General features: G+C 36.8%; 1 protein-coding gene across 1 annotated transcript in view; it reads right to left on the minus strand.

Moving 5' to 3' along the window:
* LOC103196938 (glutamyl aminopeptidase) overlaps positions 1–22366 on the minus strand; it is a 115906-nt gene that overhangs the window by 32287 nt on the left and 61253 nt on the right. The window contains exons 11-13 of the mRNA XM_007940781.1: positions 15258–15337; positions 482–618; positions 298–353 (exon numbers count right to left, since the gene is read on the minus strand). Coding sequence (XP_007938972.1) covers positions 298–353; positions 482–618; positions 15258–15337 — 273 coding nt within the window. The remainder of the gene's footprint in view (positions 1–297; positions 354–481; positions 619–15257; positions 15338–22366) is intronic.

Consider the following 22366-nt stretch of genomic DNA (forward strand, 5'->3'; position numbering starts at 1 on the left):
AATTAGCTCAAGGACTCTGACATAGATAAGCTCTACTCAGTATCAATACAGGATTTTTGTGTGCCATGTTAAGGGTTAATGTCAGTATTTTGGCAATGGTGCTCACAAGGATTTAAAACAGAGGGCTGTAGAGTTAAGCAAAACAATGATACAGACATAGTGGTTTTGGGTGTTTTCAACTAAAATCGATTAGTCTTTAAAGACTGGATTTGTTGCTAACTGTGTGGAAATTCATTTTTTAAAATTGTAACAACACCCATGGTATTTTAAATAATTTTGCTTCATTCTCAAACTCACCTTGCCAAGGCAAAAGCGTCATCAATAAAACTTGCACGATCAGCGGAAGAAAAGCTCTGGGAAGAAGAAGAAAAACAAGTAAGAAACATATCTTAAATCAAGAAAAACATGCAGAAAATATTAATGCCATTAAGATGTTGGTAGAATAAAAATATAACAATTCATAGCCGTTGCTATCTCTTACCTTGTGGTCAGAAGAGAGATTTGTAGCTATCCAGTTCCAAGTTTCTAATTCATAATTTACACGATAAAACCCAATATGATCTGGGTTTATTTTTAGAAAAGCATTTCCACTAGGATTAGAAGACTTCAAAGTGATTCCTGTGGTAGTAAATAAACACTAATGAGAAACATGCTCACATATACTGTAAACACAGAGAAAGTAGACCCAGAGGGCAAAAAGACAAAAAATAAAAGAAATATTAGCTCAAAGAGTCAAATTTGATTTCAATTCAAAACCCCAAAACCTAATTCTTATTTAGTTGCCTAACTTCAAAATGTCACTGGAGTGCATGAGCTGAAAAAGAAATAACTAATATAAATAAGTATCTTGTAATTTGTGACTTAAACTTCTTACTGGCAGAAGCCTGCAAGTGGGTGAAACAAATCTGCACTTGTCAATCTTTCAATAAAAGAGAACAATGCCTAAAGACAAAGTCATGCCTTTTGGAGGTTGACTATGTGCTCCTGATTGTAATGGATTAACTGCACAAAGACTTCACTGGGGAAGCCTGGGGAGGGGATACAAATGTAAACATTTAAAAAGATACTTTGTTTATTAAAATCAACATTCAGGTTGATACAAATGGCTATTGCTAAGCAAAATAAGGATTTGAGCACCAGTAATGCTTTTAAAGTGTCAAGAAGGCCTGCAACAGAACTAAAATCCAAAAACAACATTCTAGATTTCGTAATCCATTTCATACTTGCTCTTCCAATTCTGTTTATCTTGTTAAAGTCTTTTACTTCTTTATTTCCATTGATTACATTAATGTGCTTTCATCAATGGACTTACCAAATTAACTTTTATGCTAAAGTAGCATCCAGTATTTGCACAGGGGTCTGGTATGTAGGTTTTAAAAGCCCAACACTGAAGGATCAGAGACTCATATTTTAGGTAAAAGACACTTAAGTTAATTACCTTGTTTAAAATAAAAGCTCATAGTGCCTAAGGCATTTGACTACTAACCAGAAGGCTAGAAGTTCAAACCCACCAGCCACTCCTCAGAAGGAAGTCTGGGGAATCTACTTCCATAGATATATTGCCTCAGAGACCCAAGGAAGGGTTGCTATGAGTACTAATGAACTCGACTGCAGTGAGGTTTTTTTTTTTTTTTTTAATGATCTGAGTGGCTAGTATTTATTATTGTTATTTTATTACTACTATACTTTGCAATTCACATACTGTTTTGTTAGCATGGACAGTGTATAATTTAAATAATGGTGTGGGAATATTAGTATATTTGAGTAATTTCTATTAGTTCAATGTAGTAAAATGTAGAGCATGTATTAGAAAATAGGAGGAGGAGCAGATAATACAGGTCAGGGGTTCAGTGTGAAGACCCACGGCATGTTAAAGAACCCATCTTCTAAAAGGTGGGAAGATAGAAAGATGTTTAAGCAGACAAATAATATGTTCAAGTCTGTTTTCTTGAAAGATAATTTTGGTGTGGCATTGGCTGTAGGAAGATAGTGGTGGTTCAGTGGTAGAATTCTTGTCTTCCAAGTGGGGAAGAGAGGGTTTGACTCCTGGCCAGTGCATCGCATGCATAGCTACCACCCGTCCTTCAGTGGAGGCTTGTGTGCTGCTATAACGCTTAACAGGCTTCAGCACACCTTCCAGAATAAGGTAAAATAGGAAGAAAAGCCAGGTAATCTGCTTCTGAAAATCAGCCAATAAAATCCTATGGCTCAAAATGGTTTGATCCGCAACCTACTGCAGGACGGGGCGATGGTTCCTTTTTTGGATAGGATTGCCATGAATGAGGGGCAGCTCAAGGGTAGCTAACAACAACAATGGGATATAGATTGGAAGGAGATACTAGGGCAAAGAGATTAATTCAGAGTTCACTGTAATAATCTAGGCAAAAGAGATAATAGATTACACTAATGTAGAAATGATGAACTAGAGAGGAGGTGATGTATTCAGGAGACAACACAATGTGTTGTCTCACTTGATGTGGAAATTTAGAAGAGGGTAAGATAACTTACAAGATTGGATGAATAATGGCATTGCCAGTAGATAATAGAGGAAGATGATTAAGTTTGGGAGGAAAGATGATTAAAATTTTGGAAGTGTTTGTAAGGTCTGGAAGATATCCAGGGCACAGTAGTTTTTCATAATATATGGATAAGCTCTTCAACAAGACAATAAATTTCTTTAGAAACTTTCAGAGTAGGTACTTGACAAATTATAAATCCTTACCTCACTCATGCAGTATTTATCTTTCTTTGTCATTCTCCCATGGATAAATTGTTGAAAGGAAGCTAATCTTTTGGCAGCCATACACTTTGAATATTTGTATCAGGAGGAGTCACTCTAGCTAAGCATGGACACATATGTTACAGAAGAAAGAGCACGAACTTTTGAGTCCAATAGACATAGAATAAAATCCTCACTCCATGACTTACCAGCTGTGTGACCTTGGCCAAATCACTTGACCTCTCTGTGTTCCAATTCAGGATGAGAGAAATAGAGGTAAAAATCCCACACAAGGTTATTGTGAAGATTAAATAAGATAATATAGGTAAAGTGTTGGTCACATAGTTATGTGTCCGACAGATGGTAGCTATCCACATTATTATGAAAGGAGATATGCTGCCATTTCTATAAATAGCAACCCAAATATAAATAACGTTGAGAAGTTCCTGGCAATCACTCTAAATACTGCAGTATTTTAGTGTGCTTTACATGTACCTGGTTAAGCCTGTCTAGAGTTACTGTGATTTTTCTCACTTTATAGATGAAGAAGTTGAGATCCAGGAAGTAGTTAAGCACTTTCCAAGTTCATGTTACTTTCAGAATACTTGTCAACAGCAAAATACCACTGAGTTGTTTAGTTACATAATAAAGTAAGGAGGTCTGAAATACTGATGCCTATTCCAGGTGGTGTATAGAAGAAAGGGTGTGTTCCCTTCTGTATTTACTAATACATTTTTTTCTGATTGTAATAGTACTATATATCTTTGGGGAACATTTGAAAAATACAGAAAAGTATAAAGAAGAATATAAAATAACCTACCACAGTTGACATTATGTTGCTTATCTTCTATATGTGACTGTGTGTGCGTGTTTTGTGTATACACACACACAAATAAATACACAACACAGATCAACACAGGTAATGGGATCCTACTCTTCGTGATTAGTAACGTTTTTTCATTTGAAATAATATTGTAAGCACTTTAAAATCCCATTATACATATGTATGAAATTGTAAGTTTAATTATCACATAATATTCTATTGCTCAATTTATAAATTCTAAGTATAAGTGTGTTAAGGGAACTATTTCTGTGTGAGGCTTTTCCTAGGAAATACTTATTTTTAATTCTAATGTTTGTCTAGATGATAAAATTTCACCTAAAATGAAATAAATTTATTTAATTAAATAAATTTCAACCCAGATAGATTACAGAGCAATTTAACATTTTTAAAATATTACTATATTATATAAATAATTATAGCAAATTTAAGCCAAATAGACAGTTTGTGATAGGCTTAGATTCCTAGAGAAAGGAATATTTTTCTTTGGTAACAAAGAAAGATAGAATAGTATTTTTGGACTAATAACACAAATTATATGCAGGGAGCTAAAAGTTTTGTGTATGGTGTCAGAATTTGGGTCAAGGAAGAAAGTTTCAATCTCTTAAGCTAAGACTAACATAGTCAGATATAAAATGGATTGTTGATTCATTTCGGGAATTGTTTTCAACAAATCACCCACACACAAAAAATATTAGTGACTGTGTCTCTTAAATCTCAGCAAATGGTCTAGATAATCCCCTTAAAAGAAGATGTAGTTTTAATATGTAATATGCCATGTAATAGGGAGCTCTGGTAGCATAGTGCCTAAGGCACTTGAAGGCTTGTGGTTCAAACCCACCAGCCACTCCTCAGAAGGAAGATGGGGCAATCTACTTCTGTAGTGATACTGCCTCGAAACCCAAGGAGGGGTCGCTATGAGTTGGGTCTGACTCCACGACACATAACAACAACAACAATGCCATGTAATGAACACAAATATAGAAAAATGCAACCTGCCTATCATGTGGAAGGATTATCATTAGTGATGATTTTGGTGGTTGGAAGAAAATAATTTCTAAGGAGAGTTACATAGAGAAGATCTGTCAGTGTGTTTCCACCCTGTCTAGAGAAGGTTAAGTACCCAGCTGAGCCAACACACGTGTTCCAAGCCTTTTGACAGGACTGGTCCTACAAAAAAAAAAGTCTATGTGTCAGACACCTATTAGTGTAGGTTGTTCACTACACTTCCTCCTTTTCCTCCTGGGTATACGGCCAAACTATATTTATTACATATTCATCATAATTGCAACTCCTTTGCAGTTAGATGACAGCATGGGATTGAGAACTGGCCATACAATGAGGGCAGAAGTAATATATACAGTCTTAAACCTGGCATATATTATTGTTAGATGCTATTGAATTGGTCCTTAAATCATGGTGACCCTATGCACACACACACAAAAAAAAAAAAAACACTATCTAGTCCTGCACCATCCTTATGATCAACTACAGACTGGATCCTGATTATCATGATCCATAAGTCTTTCATTGGTTAATTTTTGGAAGTAGATAATCTAGACTTTCTTCCTAGTCCATCTTATCCTGACAATTCTGCTGAAACATGCTCAGCACCATAGCAATACTCAAGCTACCACATGCAGACAGAAGGTGGCTATGCATGAGGTGCGTTGGCCAAGAATTGAACTGAGCTGTTAGGTGTAGGAGGGGAGAATTGTATCACTGAACTACCAACAAACAGGCCTGGCACATAAAATCCTCCATTATCTTCCATTGTCTACCAGCCAGATGCAAAAGATCCAGCAGCAGACTCCAAGATCCAAGGGGTGGTGGAACCAGAAGAAAGAAGAAGACAGGCCTTAGTCATCAGTTGAAAGAAAGCCTCCTCAAAGAGCTGCCTGGTCAGTAATAGCCCAGTTGGACTGTTGCATGAATGGGCAACTTTATTGCGTCCTGCCACTATTGATAGTCTCTAAAAGCATCAGTTAGACTCCTATTGCTAATGTAATATATAAGGTGGCCACAGCTTGATAATAGCTCTAAAATAATTGAACTACTTTAATTTTCCCTTTATCCTTACTAAATAAATTTTCTTCTTGGGAAAGGGTACTTTAGTTAGCTGACATGAATATTCCAGCCAGTATAAATTACCTGTGTAAACTAACAAATTAGCATTTTTGAATAACATGTTTTGTTTATGTGAAAAAATAGCCCAAAACTTTGATGCCCAGGCAAACTGATGAAACTGAGCTTCTGAACTGAATGAAACTGAAGATGTCACTAGATTCGTAATAATCTAATCAAAGTTCAGACATTCCATGAGGCTCAGTTTATTAAGGAAGTCTTTGTCACTAAATACAAAAAAAGTATTTTGATATGAAATATTTAAATACAACTATTACAAAATTTTTAGTAACTTCCTATTTATATAAGAGCTAGAATTTGGTTATATAAATCATCCAGTATACATCCTCAAATCTGGAAGTAAGAGTTATGAAAACAATTATCACAAAGTCTATACCATCTCCTAGGTCCTAAATCTACTCTGAGACCCTATAGACTTACAAATGTGTATTTTAAAATATGTTTTTTAGCAAGATCTGATATCATGTGATAACTTTTAATTCCTTCTAAGCATTAGTACTGTGGAGGCTTGCATGTGGCTATGAGGCTGTAGGCTATGCCACTGGTGTTTTGAATGCCAGCAGGGTCACCCATGGTGGACAGATTTCAGCAGAGCTTCCCAACCAGGACAGACTCAGAAGGAAGGGCCATCCACTTCTCAAAGAATTGGCCAGTAAAAACCTCATGAATAGCAATGAAACTGTCTGATGTATTACTGTAAAACTTTAATGATAGCCTTGAAACATGGTCAGATATAGTGCCAGAAGATGAGCCCCTCAGGTTGGAAGGCACTCAAAATACAACTAGGGAAGAGTTGCCTACTCAGAGTAGAGCCAATCTTAATGATATGGATGGAGTAAAGCTTTCGGGACCTCCATTTGCTGATGTGGAACAATTAAAAATGAGAAAAAAACAGCTGCAAACATCCATTAATAGTTGGAAAATGGAATGTCTGAAGTATAAATCTAAGAGAATTGGAAGCTGTCAAAAATGAAATGGAACACATAAAAATTGATATCCTAGGCCTTAGTGAGCTACAATGGACTGGGTTTGGGCATTTTTAAATCAGACAACCATATGCTGGGAATTACAAATTGAAGAGGAATGGCGTGGCATTCATTCTCGCAAAGAATGTTTCAAAATCTATCCTAAAGCACAGGGTTGTCAGCAATAGGATAATATCCATTTACCTACAAGGAAGACCAGTTAATATACTATTATTCAAATTTACACACCAACCACCAAAACCAAAGACAAGGAAATTGAAGATTTTTACCAACATCTGCAGTCTGAAATTGACCAAACATGAAATCAAGATGTGTTGATTATCACTGGTGATTGGAATGCAAAAGTTGAAAACAAAGAAGAATTGCCAGTAGTTGGAAAATATGGCCTTGGTGATAGAATTGACCCTGGAGATCACGTGATAGAATTTTGCAAGACCAACAACTTATTCATTGCAAATACCTTTTTTCAACAACATAAACAGCTGCTATACATGTAAACTTAGCCAGATGAAGTACACAGGAATCAGATTGACTACATCTATGGCAAGAGGCGATGGAGAAGCTCATTATCTTCTACCAAAACAAGGTCAAGAGCTGATTATGGAACAGACTATCCTTTGCAAGTTCAAGATGAAGCTGAAGACAATTAAACCAAGTCCAGGAGAGCCAGAATATGACCTTGATTATATCCCTCCTGAATTTAGAGACCACCTAAAGAATAGATTTGATTCACTGAACACCAATAGCCAAAAATAGAGGAATTGTGGGATGATATCAAGAACATCATCCATGAAGAAAGCAAAAGGTAATTAAAAATATAGGAAAGGAAGAAAAGACCAAAAGGGATGTCAGAAGAGACTCTAAAACTTGCCCTTGAACAGAGAGTAGCTAAAGCAAATGGATGAAACAGCAAGATAAAGAGCTGAACAGAAGATTTCAAAGAGCAGATTGAGAAGACAAAGTCAATTATTATAATGAAATGTGCAAATACGTGGAGTTAGAAAACCAAAAGGGAAGAACATGTTCCACATTTCTCAAGCTGAAAGAACTGAAGAAAAAATTCAAACCTCAAGTTACAATATTGAAAGATTCTATGGGAAAAGTATTGAATGATGCAGGAAACATCAGAAGAAGATGGATGGAATACACAGAGTCACTATACCAAAAAGAATAGGTCGATGCTCATCCATTGCAGGAGGTGGTATATGATCAAGAACCAGTGGTACTGAAGGAAAAAGTTGAAGCTGCATTGAAGGAACTGGTGAAGAACAGTCTCCAGGAATTGATGAAATACCCATTGAGATGTTTCAACAAACAGATGCTGCACTGGAGGCACTCACTTGGTTAAGTCAAGAAATTTGGAAGACAGCTACCTGGCCAAGACTGGAAGAGATCCATATTTGTACCCATTCCAAAGAAAAGTGATCCCACAGAATGTGGAAATTATTGAACAGTATATCACATTCAAGTAAAATCTTACAGAAGATAATTCAAAAATGATTGCAGCAGTATATTGACAGAGAACTTCCAGAAATGCAAGCTGGATTCAGAGGAGGACGTGGAATGAGAGATATCACTGTTGATGTCAGATGGATCTTGGCTGAAAGCAAAAAATACCAGAAAGATATTTACTTGTGTTTTATTGACTATGCAAAAGCATTCGATCGTGTAGCTCATAACAAATTATGGACAACATTGAGAAGAATGGGAATTCTGGAACACTTAATTGTGCTCATGAAGAACCTGTACATAGACCAGGAGGATGTCATTCTAACAGAACAAGGGGATACTCCATGGTTTAAAATCATGATGGGAGTGTGTCAGGGTTGTATCCTTCCCCCATACTTATTCAATCTGTATGCTGAGAAAATAATCTGAGAAGCTGGACTATATGAAGAAGAGCATAGCATCAGGATTGAAGGAAGACTCATTAACAAACTGCGATATGCAGACAACACATCTTTGCTTGCTGCAAGCAAAGATGACTTGAAGCACTTACTGATGAAGATTAAAGACTACAGTCTGAAATATGGATTACATGTCAACATAAAGAAAACAAAAATCCTCACAAATGGATCAATAAGCAGCATAATGATAAATGAGAAAAGATTGAAGTTGTCAAAGATTTCATATAACTTCGTTCCACAATCACCACCAATGGAAACAGCAGTGGAGACATCAGATGCCGTATAGTATGGGGCAAATCTTCTGCAAAAGACCTCTTTATGGTGCTGAAGAGCAAAGATGTCTCTTTGAACACTAAAATGGGCCTGACACAAATCATGGTATTTTCAATCACCTCATATGCATGTGTAAGGTGGACAATGAATAAAGAAGACATAAGAAGAGTTGATGCTTTTGAGTTGTGGTGTTAGCAAAGAATACTGAAAGTACCATGGGCTGCCAAAAGAACAAACATTTCTGTCCTGGAAAAAGTGCAGCTGGAATGCTCCTTGGAAGTGCGAATGGCCAGATTTCTTCAGACATACTTTGGTCATGTTGTCAGAAGGGACCATTCCCTGGAGAAGGATATTATGCTTAGTAAAGTGGAAGGTCAATGAAAAAGAGGAAGTCCTTCAATGAAATGGATTGACACAGTGGCTGCAATGATGGGCTCCATGATAGCAAGGATTGTGAAGTTGGCACAGGACCAGGCAGTGTTTCGTTCTGTTGTACATAGGGTTGCTATGAGTCAGAGCTGACTTGATGATACCTAGTAACAACAAGTGTTAGAAGAGAGGAGATTAAAAGGAGAAAAATGATGTACTACTAAATATGGGTGCACTAAACATAGCCAAATTGTAGTCAATATTAAAGATACAGGAATGCTAAAATATACACAATCTCTTAGAGTACAGAAGTCTGGGGTAAACAATTCTTTTTAAGCAAGAAGTTATTAAACACTTTAGTTGTGAATAGCACCTTCTTGGGACCAAGTAGTATAATGCATAGTTTGTGATTTCAAGAGTATCTGAAGTTTAAATAACAAGGATGCTGTTTAAAGTATGAGGTAATAATTCAAGGAATATAAGGATTGATGAAACCGACAACATAAAATATACCACAGAAGTGAGCAGAGAGATTATTCAAGGTAATTTAGAATAGTCAGAGAAAAGTTTTCTGATAAAGGTCCTCTTCTTTTGTTAGAAATTCAATGTTAATTTTTGTAGTTTATAAAACACCATGTACAACACAAAGCAATGTACATAAAAGACCTTAGGGGAAAGTCCCACTACTGCCTGGAAATTTTCTAACTGATGAATCATCAAAGAATGCAAGAGAAGGGAGGGCGGGCTGGTAACCTGAGCCGGTTGTCCATTCAGTACACTCAGGACATGTTTGTCATCTGTGCTCTGAACTGAGAGCTGAAGATGTCCTTAAACAGGAAACAGGAACTTATTGCATAGCCTAAAAATGAAGTAGGTACTTTGCAGTAGGAAGAGATGTCCAGTTTGCTTCTGGCTAAGTGGCCAGCTATGATTCTGAAGTTTCAGATTAAAGTAGATTTGCCACTAAAGTTCTATATACATCAGCACCTTTCATTCACTAGTTAATTAATTAATTAATTCAATCATTCAGTAAAAATCATGTACCTGACAGTAATGCCTGCTGGAGATACAGAACAACAACACTAATATGAGCCCTCTAATTCTTAGCCTTGATGCCCTTTCTTTGATAACGCTCCTTTAATGATACCCTTAAGTCTGGGCTGGTGTTTCTCCAGTGAATGCTTTTGACAATCTGCATTACAAGGATAAAGGTGGTAGTTTTGGGTTTTTTTGGGGGGTGAGGAGAGGGGGTTTCTTTGGGGATTTTTACTGCACTATCTCCATGCATACCTCAATGCCTGGCACATAAGTTAGTTCTCAGTATACTTACTTGAAATGATTATTTACAGTAATCAGTGAATTAAGAATTAAATTCATTCAAGATACTATGCTTAACAGGCTCACAATATATGTCAGAACATTGTGCATTGTTAACAATTGACTTTTCTTTCTTTCTTTTTTAATGAAACACTTGAGTAAAGTTTAGTTATCTGGAAAATTCACTGGTGTGGAAGCCTCATTCCATGAAGATGCTGGGTAAATTGTGTTCAGGTAGATGAATTATTTATGCTTTAAATTTATAAACGGCAAATCAAACAGCTGCCAAGAGGAACATTCCTCCAATCTTCAATTACCCATGGTGACCAATGGCAAAAAGATGTAAGAATAATTAAATCAAATCTGCTGAAAACCTCCTGATGGTAGCCTAGCTTTCTTAGTATGCCTTTTTATCAGCACTATTACACATTTTTAAAGTGTCATTTTTTCTGTCTTTAAAATTTTCCATTCATACAAGTACTTATAAGTAAGAAAATGGCCAGAAGAAGACAGACCATACAAAATAGAGCTTGGTATTCAAATACAAAATAAATGTATCTAAACTACTAAAAAAATATGGCTTTGATCTGGAAGTTCTGGAAGAATTCAGGAGAACTGTTGTCCACAAGGTTAACACAATGTTAACCAACATAAAATTTTGTTGCAAAAGCAATCACTGTTAAGAAGAAGGGATCTAGAAAAGAATCTCACACCACAACGCAGAAGTTGGCAGTGCTTATAGTGAAAGTAAAAATCACAAGAGTACATAATAGAAGTACAACAACAAAACAGAAAAACTACTGGATCCACACAAAAATTTTGACACAAATGTTTATAACAGCTTTATTCACAATAGTCATGAGGTGGAAACAAGACAAATATCCATCCACTTATGAATGGATAAACAAAATGTGGCATCCACATAATGGAATATTATTCAACAACAAAAAGATATGAAGTGATGATGCATAATACAATATGCATGAACCTTTTGCTAAGTAGAAGGCATCATTCATAAAAGATCACATATTATATGATGTTATTTATATGAAATGCCCAGAGTAGGCAAATCTATATTGCTCATATGCAAGTTAAAGTTGAAGCTGAAGAAAAATAAAATAACTCAATAAGAACCAGAATACAACCTTGATTATATCACACATGCATTTTGAGGCCATCAGAAAAATAGATTTGATGTATTGAATGTCAATGACTGAAAACCACATGAGTTATGGCAAGATATCAAGGACATCACACATGAAGAAAGCAAAAGGTCATTAAAAAGATAGGAAAGAAAGAAAACACCAAAACAGATGTCAGAAGAGACTCTGAAACTTGTTCTCGAACAAAGAATGGCTAAAGAGAATGGAGAATGGAAGTAATGACATAAAAGAGCTTAACAGAAGAATTGAAAGGGTGGTTCAAGAAGACAAAGTAAATTATTATAATGAAATGTGCAAAGACCTAGACTTAGCAATTCAAAAGGGAAGATTATACTGACATTTCTCAAGCTGAAAGAATTAAGGAAAAAATTTTAGCCTCAAGTTGTAATGTTGAAGGATTCTATGGGCAAAATATTGAATGATGCATCAAAAGAAGATAGAAAGAATATACAGAATCACTGAACCAAAAAAAGTGTTTGACATTCAACCATTTCAGGCAGTAGCATATAATCAAGAACCAATGGTACTGAAGGAAGAAGTCCAGGCTACACTGAAGGCATTGGCAAAAAACAGTGCTCCAGGAATTGATTGAATACCGATTGAGATGTTTCGATAAACAGGTGCAACACTGGAAGTGTTCATGCATCTATGCCAAGAAATTTGGAAGACAACTACCTGCCCAACTGGGTGGAAGAGATCCATATTTTTGCCCATTCCAGAGAATGGTGACCCAACATTATGCAGAAATTATCTCACAATATTATTAACATCACATGCCATTAAAATTCCACTGAAGATAATTCCAAAACGGTTGCAGCAGTACATACTCAGTGAACTGCCACAAATTCAAGCCAGATTCAGAAGGGGATATGGAGTGAGGGCTATCATTTCTGATTTCCGATGGATCTTGGTTGAAAGCAGAGAATAACAGAAAGGTGTTTATTTGTGTTTTATCGATATGATTATGCAAAGGAATTCAACTGTGTGGATCATAACAAATTATGGATAACATTGCAAAGGACGGGAATTCCAGAACACTTAATTATGCTCATGAGGAACCTGTACATAGACAAACAGACAGCTGTTCGCCAGAACAAAGTGATACTGCGTGGTTTAAAATAAGGAAAGATGTGTGTCAGGGTTCTATACTTGCACTATTTTTATTCAATCTGTATGCTGAGTAAATAATCTGAGAAGCTGGACTACATGAAGAAAAATACAGCATCAGGATTGGAGGAAGATGCATTAACAACCTGCATTACACAGATGACCTGACCTTGCTTGCTGAAACCCAAGAGGACTTGAAGCACATACTGATGAAGATCAGCAACTACAGCCTACAGTGTGGATTATATCTCAACAACATGAAAACAAAAATCTCCCAACAGAACCAGTAAGCAACATCATGATAAATGGAGAAAAGACTGAAGCTGTCAAGGATTTAATTTTACTTTGATCTATAATCAATCTTCGTGGAAGCAGCAGTCAAGAAATCAAATGACATATTACATTGGGCAACTGTGTTGTAAAAGATCTCTTTAAATTGTTAAAGAAGAAAGATGCCTTTGACGTCCTAGGCATGCATCACCCAAACCCTGGTATTTTCTCTCGCCTCACATGCATGTGAAAGCTGAACAGTGAATAAGGACAGCAGTAGAAGAATTGATGCATTTGAATATTGAATATACCATGACTGCCTGAAGAACGGACAAATCTGTCTTGGAGGAAGTACAGCTCAAATGTACCTTAGAATGATGGTGGCTTCTAAGCAAGGATGACTTCCTCCCTGACACTTGATTATGTTATCAGGAGGGACCATTTCCTGGAGAAGGATATCATGCTTGGTAAGGTTGAGGGAGGGTTAGTGAAAAAAGAGGAGGACTCTCAACAAGATGGATAGACACAATAACTGTAACAATGGGCTCACGCATAGCAACAATTGTGAGGATGGTGCAGGACCATGCAGTGTTTCATCCTGTTGTACACAGGGTCGCTGAGTCAGGATCGACTGCACAGCACCTAACAACCACAACATATGGACAGAAAGTAGTGTAGTGGTTGTTTACTGCTACAGGCAAAAGAATAGGAGAGTAGAGGGATGATAGCTAAAGGGTAGGGGGCTCTTTATGAGGTGATGAAAATATTCTAAAATTGATTGTGGTGATGGTTGCACATATCTAAGAACATACGCAAAACTACTGAATTGCGTACTTTAAACGGGTGAATTGTATGTGAATTATATGTCAATAAAGTTTTTTTGTTACAAAACCCACCTACTAGAAACAGGGTAAAAAGTTACAAGGTGAAATCATACCTAGTTAATATTTTAGCACATGTTTCAGGAGCAAATGTTGTTGTTGTTGTTATGTGCCATTGAGTCAGACCCGACTCATAGAGACCCCTCTTTGGGTTTCCAAGGCAGTATCACTGCGGAAGTAGATTGCCCCATCTTCCTTCTGAGGAGTGGCTGGTGGGTTTGAACCACTAGCCTTCTGGTTAGGCACTATGCTCAGGAGCAAATAGACATATGTAAATAAAGGATAAGTGATCTACTTTTATTCTCAAGAAATCATTAGTGAAAGTCCGTACCAAATGCTATTTTGAAATCAAATCATAATGGGATGGGGAAGGAAGAGATTAGTTAGTCATAGATAAGATAAAGTTTTGATACAAGCTACAATGTTAAAAGTAAAAAGAAAAGTAAGAGTCTTCTGGAATTTATGCTAAATTTTGCCCTTTTTAAATTAGTTTTTCAGCCATATGGAGAAGGGAACATGTGAAAAGGTCTCCTTGTTTTCATATAATTTTTTCAAATGAACAGAAGTCAAATCAATGAGGATTGAAAACAAAAATACGTTTCAAGACAATTTAAGTGAGCAGAAGAACAGTCACCACTGAATTTTAACACAGGCAACTATAAAATAATTCATTAAGGGATTATTTCAAATAGATGATATATTAACAATACCTTGAGTTACTGATGAAAAAAATTAGAAAACATAATTTAAATTTTAGTAATTTAAATCCTTCTTGTCATGCCGATTTGGCATGATGATTGATCTAATTTAATGCCAACATTTGAAAAACAAATTCAGTGGTTTACTTATATAAAGCAAGAAGAAAAGAAATGAAGGAAGAGAGGGAGGGAGAGAGTGAGAGAAAAGAAAGAAAAAAAGGAAGAAAGGAAAAAGAAAGAAATGAAGGGAGGGTGGAAGGGAGAGAGGAAAGGAGGGAAGGAATGAACAAGAGTTGGACATTATTCTTCTAACGGTTGAATATGTGGTTCTTTTCTTTCGGATATACTGTAGTACTAATTATTCGATCAGTCATGGTAAACCATTAAAAAGAACATCTCAGGGTAGAAAAGGTACTCATTACTGTAGATAAAGTTTTGAAATCATCAATAAATTATTTGAGGTCTATTTTAGCTAATATTTACATAGTAAGTTCCAGCTTGATTTTTGCTTCTTTACATTTATAGTAGTCTAAAGTAATATATTAATTCAAAAAAGAAATAAATGAATTTGTGATATTTACCTTCTTTTTCTAACCTATTGTAGAGTGTAATTTCTGATTGATTGTCTTCAGTCCATTTAACTGGGATATTCCATGTGTAACTAAAATTTTTAAAAAAACAACAGAAAATAATTTTTATTCTGAAAACTAAAAAAAGAAAAGAAACTAAAACCAAAAAGCCATCAGCAAGCATATTTTCCTTGTAGATGATCATCCAGTGTATAGTATACAATGAACACAGTTAATGCAACACTCTTTCGTAATGAGGATAAGCCATATGTTGTTGTTATGTGCCGTCAAGTTTGTACCAAAAGGTTAGCTGTGGATCAAAAAGATTATTTCTATTAAATACATTGAGGTTTTGGAATAAAAGATATTGCAAAAATAGAGCACATTGTATGATAATATTGAGCCTTCACACACATACTTGCACATACTCTAAAATCCTACATTCTCCTTCAAGGACACAAGCAATTTTAGAATTCAGAAATAGTAAAAGGCTCATGGAAATAACATATTTTAGAAATCATATTAAAATTATGCTTCTATTAACATTCCCCAAAGCTTCTTATGGTCTTCTCTAAATAAATATCTCTTATTTAGAATCATGTGAACCAGGATGCTGCAAAGGAAAAATAATCAAGTCAGCATGTTTCAGGAGTTTAACAACTTTGTTGTTGTTAGGTGGCCATGGAGTCACTTCTGACTCATAGCAACCCCATGTATAACAGAAGGAAACACTGAATGGTCTTGCACCACCTTTACAATCTTTGCTATGCTTGAGCCCTTCGGGGCAGCCACTATGTCAGTCCATCTTTTTGAGGGTCTTCCCTTTGTTCACTGATCCTCTATTTTACCAAGCATATCTTCTCCAGGGACTGGTCTTTTCTGACAACATGAAAAGTACGTGAGACAAAGTCTGGCCATTCTTGCTTCTAAGGAGCATTTCCAATGTACTTCTTCCAAGAAAGATTTGTTCATTCTTCTGGTAGCCCATGCTATTTTCAGTAATCTTCGCCACCGTCACAACTCAAATCTATCAATCCTTCTCCAGTTTTCCATATTCATTGTCCAGCTTTCACATGCATATGAAGCTATTGAAAATATAATACCATGGATTGGGCCAGGCACTCTTTAGTCTTCAAAGTGACACCTTTGCTCTTTCTTCAAAGAGGTCTTTTGCAGCATATTTGCCCAGTGTAAATATGTTTGATTTCTTGATTGCTATATCCATGGATGTTGGTTGTGAATCTAAGTGAAATGAAATCCTTCACAACTTCAGTCTTTTCTCCATTTATCAAGATGTTGCTTCTTGGTCCATTTGTGAGGATTTTTGATTTCTTTGTGTTGAGGTGTAATCCATAGTGAAAGCTGTATATTGTTCTCTTTCCAAAAAACCAAACTCACTGATGTCCAGTGGGATCCGACTCATAGTGAACTACTTAGTATTTCCTTCCAGGGTGGGCAGGGGAGAAGACAATTTTTCTTTTTAATTTTGTATTTTTTATAACATAAACTGAGCATTTTAGTCTTGAATCCTTATAAAAAGAGCTCTTAGATGTCTTTTTGATCCTTTGTTCTCATATCATCTGTATTTGGTCAGGAAATCTAGAGGGAAGATGAATTGATGTACTATTGGTTGGTTTAGGTTTCACTCAATGTTGGTCTTGTTTTTCTTTGTCTGTGATCATTCAAGTCTCTAATAGAGAATGGGGGTTGACATTTCTACTTTGCAAGATGCATAAAAAAGTTATGTAATCAGAGAGAATATTTTTCTTTGCTATCTATATGGAAGTATTAATCCTTTGTTTTATAACCATGGAAATGTTTTATAGGATTGAGTTTTAGTAGCTCTCTAAGAGATTTTATTGTGGTAGAATGTTTTTGGCTGTAAGTTTCAGTCATTACATAAATTGTCTCTTGGGTCCTGTAACAGGCACGGTCAGTGCTCCACCTTTATCCCCTCAGTCCGTTGGCCATTTTCACGTTTTAGATCCAGTCAGCAACTGCATTTCTCCTTCAGAGGACTGTCCTCAGGCTACCTAAGCAAGGAGAGTCTGAAGAGCCTGGATGCAGCCCTTAGCCAATGACAATGGAGCTGGAGCGTTCATTGTCTCTAGAGCATCCCTGCAGAATGTCCTTCCTATCTCTGTTGCACCTCCCCACTCCTCTCCCATCCTTCCTAGAAACACTTCCTTGTAAATCACTTTCACTTAAATGATCATCTCAAGGTCCACTTTCAGAGAAGTCAGTCTTAAAGAGTTCCCTTGCCTTTTCTCAAAAAATACACAAAGATGTATTTTTTAAAAGTCGCATACTTTTAAGTATCCAAGAGATACATCACTTGGAGCAATTGGCCATGAGGCACCAAGGGGAAGAATTCACATGGAGAGAAAGCTGGACAGACAGGAGTGCATAACTCAGAAGGGCACAGGGATGGGAGGGGGGTCACAGGGAAGCAAGAGGAGGAGAGTGGGTTAGGGAAAAATAAATAAAGGTCACATCCTACCTAAATATTTCACGCTTTCTTATTTTACTGCTCTGTTGATTTGGTACTGCTGAGTAGACTAACATTTCATTCCTCTCCACCTTTTCCCAGTGCCAACCTGACGGAAATAACACAGCATGCAGTGTGTACAGCCAGGATTGTACATTTTGGCTATGTGCTCTACAAAATGTTTTCTGGGACTACACTGTGCCTAAGGTGGGGAATAAGATGTACTACTAAGGTCATGTTCAAAAATACTTCTCAGAGGTCTTCAAGACTATCGTAAAACAAAAATGATACACAGTTAGAGGCATATAATTTTATAGTTTTAGGATCACTTACAGAATGTAATTTTAATCTGAGTAAAAATAACAAATGTGGCAATTCAAAATGTCAAGAAATTAAATTTACATAAATTAAATGACAATCTTTATTTTGTCTAAAATTCAGAAGAATCAAGTCTCATTTTTTAAAGGTGTCATTCACTATCTAACAACTCTCTGAGGAAACTGACTCTGGTTGCCCCAAGAGGACACACTTGCTCCCATTCTTCTGCATGTTCATGCTGAGTGAACCATCAAAGGCATATAAGCTTACCCTATACAGAAATATCCCTGATGGAGACATGAAATAGGCCCTTTTCTACGATGGTCAAGATCGTAATATAAAAATGATTGCACTTAGGTGTGGGCCACTGGGGTTATAACTAGGTTCTGGGCAGAAAACAGATATTTACAGGAAGCTACTCAACTCACGGGAGTCCCTGGATGGCACAAATGGTTAAACTTCCAATTACTAGCTGGAAGGTTGGAGTTTAGAACACACCCAGAGGCACTTTGGAAGAAAGGCCTGGCAATCTGGTTTTGAAAGGTCACAGCCTTGAAAACGCCATGGAGTGCAATTCTACTCTGCACACATGAGGTCACCAGGAGTTGAACTGATTTTAAGCATGACAAAATATTTTACTTGGTAGTAAATGTTTTTTTGGTTTGTGTGATAAAGGAATTAATAAAACTAATTTCATTAATTTAAAAATATTTCTGACTGTGTCTCTGGCTTAGTAAATCAGTGAATACATATGACAGGAGGAAACAATTACAGTGAAACTTTCTCAATGGAAGCTTGTTTCACAAGAAAAAAAACATGTATTTTAAAACTTTAATATTCAAGGACTCTAATGGTAGTATTAGGAGCTCTGGTAGCATAGTGCCTGGTTCAAACCCACCAACCACTCCTCGGAAGGAAGGTTGGGCAATGTAGTTCCGTAGTGATGCTGCCTTGGCAACCCAAGGAGGGGTCGCTATGAGTCGGGTCTGACTCAACAGCACATAACAACAACAAAAAACAAACATTGGTAGTATTAAGTATGGCCAATCTAATTTGCTAGAACATGAAACAGTAACTAGAAAAGAACAAATGTATTGTTGTTAACAGAATAATGATAGAAGCTATAATACTGATTCTTGTAATTGAGTTAATATCTCAAAAAAAAAACAAACAAAAAACCTTAGATCTATGTTTCCAGTTATCCATCACGAAGAGCAAAAAGTGAAAGAAAAAAAAAGATGTTTTCTCTATCATACATTTTTCAAAGTAAACGTAATGCAGAATTATATTTTTACTTATGTCTGATACTTTAAATTGTAACAAAACATTTGCTATTTCAATACTTTTTTACTTTATAAATGCTATTTACATGTCTAGGATTATTTAACTTGTGAAATTTTAAAATAAATGCATTATTAATCAAAAGCTAGAAAAGCTAGGGTAGGACAGCCAGTCCCTTTCTCCACTTTCTCAAAGACCAGTGCCACTCTCAGAGGCAACCCCTTCTAAGTGCTCCTGTCTTTAGTCCCTTTGATGTCTAACTCTGATGTCTAACTCTGTAACTCTACTGCTATTTCTTGATTTAGACAATATATGTATTTAAAAATTTTTATTGTGATTTGGGTGAAAGTTTACAGAACAATTTTGTTTTCCATACACCAGTTCATACACATTTTGTCTCATGACATTGACTGCAACTTCCCACAATGCAACAGCTCTCTTCCCACTTCTTCCCCATAGTTACCTCTTCCCTGTGTCCTTCCCTTCCATGCACTCCTGCCTCCCAAGTGGTCTCCCTGTGTATACACTACCCTTCTATTCTTCCATGATTGATCTCTCCAAGGAGTGTATCTACCTGATATAAATGTTCAGCCCATGTGTTAGTCTTCTATTTGGCTGGAAGCTGCAGGAGTGAGTTCAATTCCAGACCTGAAGGGCAGATAGGGGCCATAGTCTCAGGGGTTTCACCAAGTTCTATCAGACCAGCAAAACTGGTCTTTTTTTTCTCCCAATAATTTTGGGTTTTGTTCCACATTGTTCTCTCACTCTATCCAGGATCTCTTACACAGATACCCCTCTCAGTGGTTGACAGTGGTAGCTGGGCACCATCTAGCTCTTCCAGTCTAATGGTCATATAGGCTGAGGATCGCATGGTCTACCAGTCCCTTGTACAATTTTTTTCCATGTGTCTTTGGTTTTCTTCATTTTACTTTGTTCTTGTATATAAACAGCCACTTGCAAGCTTTTAAGATCCCTATTGCTGCTCACCAAAGTAGGATGTGGAACAATGTTTTTGTGCAGTATGTTAAGCCAATTAAGCTTGATGTCCCCTGGGACCATGGTCCCAAACCCACAGGTCCAACTGCTTGCTTCCTCTGGGTAGCTAGCTGTGGCCAAGAAGTCACCACAACCTTGTCCCTTGTCAGCTCTACTATATATCTGGCCATTCTTACAGAACATACAAATACACTTGTAGAAACATTGGATTTAGATAGTATTTATTGACTCACCCAGGAGAGAGGGTGATTTAGCCTATTATACCACTTACATTTCCATTCTCACTTTAATAGTCAAAATGTCATAAAGAAAAATAATGAGTTTTAGAAGTTCTCTATGTTATAAAGGAGCCCTGGTGGCACAGTCGTTCAGCACCCAGCTGCTAATCAAAAGATTGGGAGAAAGATGAGGCAGTCTGCTTGTGTAAAGATTACAGCCTTGGAAACTATGGGTCAGTTTTACTCTATCATATAGGATCTCTATGAATCAGCATCAACTCCATGGCCAAGGTTTTGGTTTTGGGTTTATAGGTTATATTCCTACCTTTAAATGATATGCTCATAATGCAATTTCTTATTTAATAAATTTAAAGATGTGTACATCCAGTGGAGTACTGGTAAATTCCTAACAATTGGCTATCAGAGGGGAAATGCATACTGCTTGCCAATTTCCATGTAATACTCTCAATGTAACCAATTTCCAGCTTCCAGGGCAACAAGGATTTGGGAAGAGACTCAGATCCAGCACACCACTGAATTTGTATCCCTACACCTTCTACCTGTTTCCCCCTTCTACTTCTCTTCTCTGCCAACTGTTTTTCCTGTTACAATGTCAAGATTGTTTATATTTACAATCTATTCTGCTGCCACACCAAAATTTTACATATGCTATTTATTGGTTGACTATAAAAGTGAAAGGCAATAAATAACTTTAATGAAAACATGCTGCATGTGTATTATTGGCCAAGAAGTGTGTTGGAGTTATATTTTCTTCTCAGTGGTCAGATTTCTTGGCCCCTGAGCCATTCAAATAAAAGCTTCCCTAACATCAGGGTCAAATGGATTCCATTTTTTATACTTCCAGAGCTCTTTTTGTTTTGTTTCCTGTTTGTCCCTTTCTGAGACTTTCTGCTTTTGTTTAATGAGCATATGTAGCAGTTATGTTTGTGTGTCAACTTGGCTGGGTCTGGTTGAGTGGCTGGGCAGTTGGTGGTAGTTATTCCCCATGATGAAACTGGCAATCAACTCCATGGTGGGATCTACCACAAGAAGCTGAGTAGCTGCCTTTGGGATGTGGTCTATAAGGAGAAGCCTTGGGAATGATCTCTAGCCTATGGCATGCTTGGACCCTGCATGTAGCTGTGTTATTGCTCAGCAGCCTGCTATGCTCTGCCGACCTTGGGACTTACAATGGATTTAAGTTAATGGCCTGCCATGTGGTTTGGTAACATTGGGACTGTGTCTTTTTACTTGTCAACCTTGGGGCTTCTGAGTCTCAGCAGCCAGCAGCTGTCTGAGTGAACAAACACCTCTAGCTTCAGTGGGCCGGGAGCAGGAAGCAGAACTGGACCCCAAGGTTGAGGGGCTTTCACCCAACTCCTAGAGCCTGGCACTTTGAACTTGGACTTAAAGCCTCCAAATTGTAAGAATAAACTCCTGTTTGTTAAGGTCACCCCATTTGTGGTATATTTCTTGTCTAGGTAACAGAATAGTATACTAGCTTCTTTGATCCCTGAATATATCGCATACATTTCTGTTTCCTCCATTACGTAATCTTTAAAGTTAGTTTTTAGTCTGTTCACATGAGATTTTATCTTCTATATTTCTGGACTTTTTTTTTTCATGTGTCTTATGATCCATGATTGTCTATTCATAATAAGAAATGACTATATTTCCAGTATGTCATTCTTTTACGATTGAGAAAAAGAAAACAAACCAAACTCACTGCCATCAAGTTTATTCCTGCTATCAGTGACCCTCATTGGGTTTCTGAGGAGGTAAATCTTATGTAAGTAGATTGCCTCTGTCTTCCTTCCGCA

This window comes from Orycteropus afer, unplaced genomic scaffold (assembly GCF_000298275.1).
Source record: "Orycteropus afer afer isolate SDZICR_OR568_19922 unplaced genomic scaffold, OryAfe1.0 scaffold00071, whole genome shotgun sequence".
Classification (NCBI taxonomy): Eukaryota; Metazoa; Chordata; class Mammalia; order Tubulidentata; family Orycteropodidae; genus Orycteropus; species Orycteropus afer.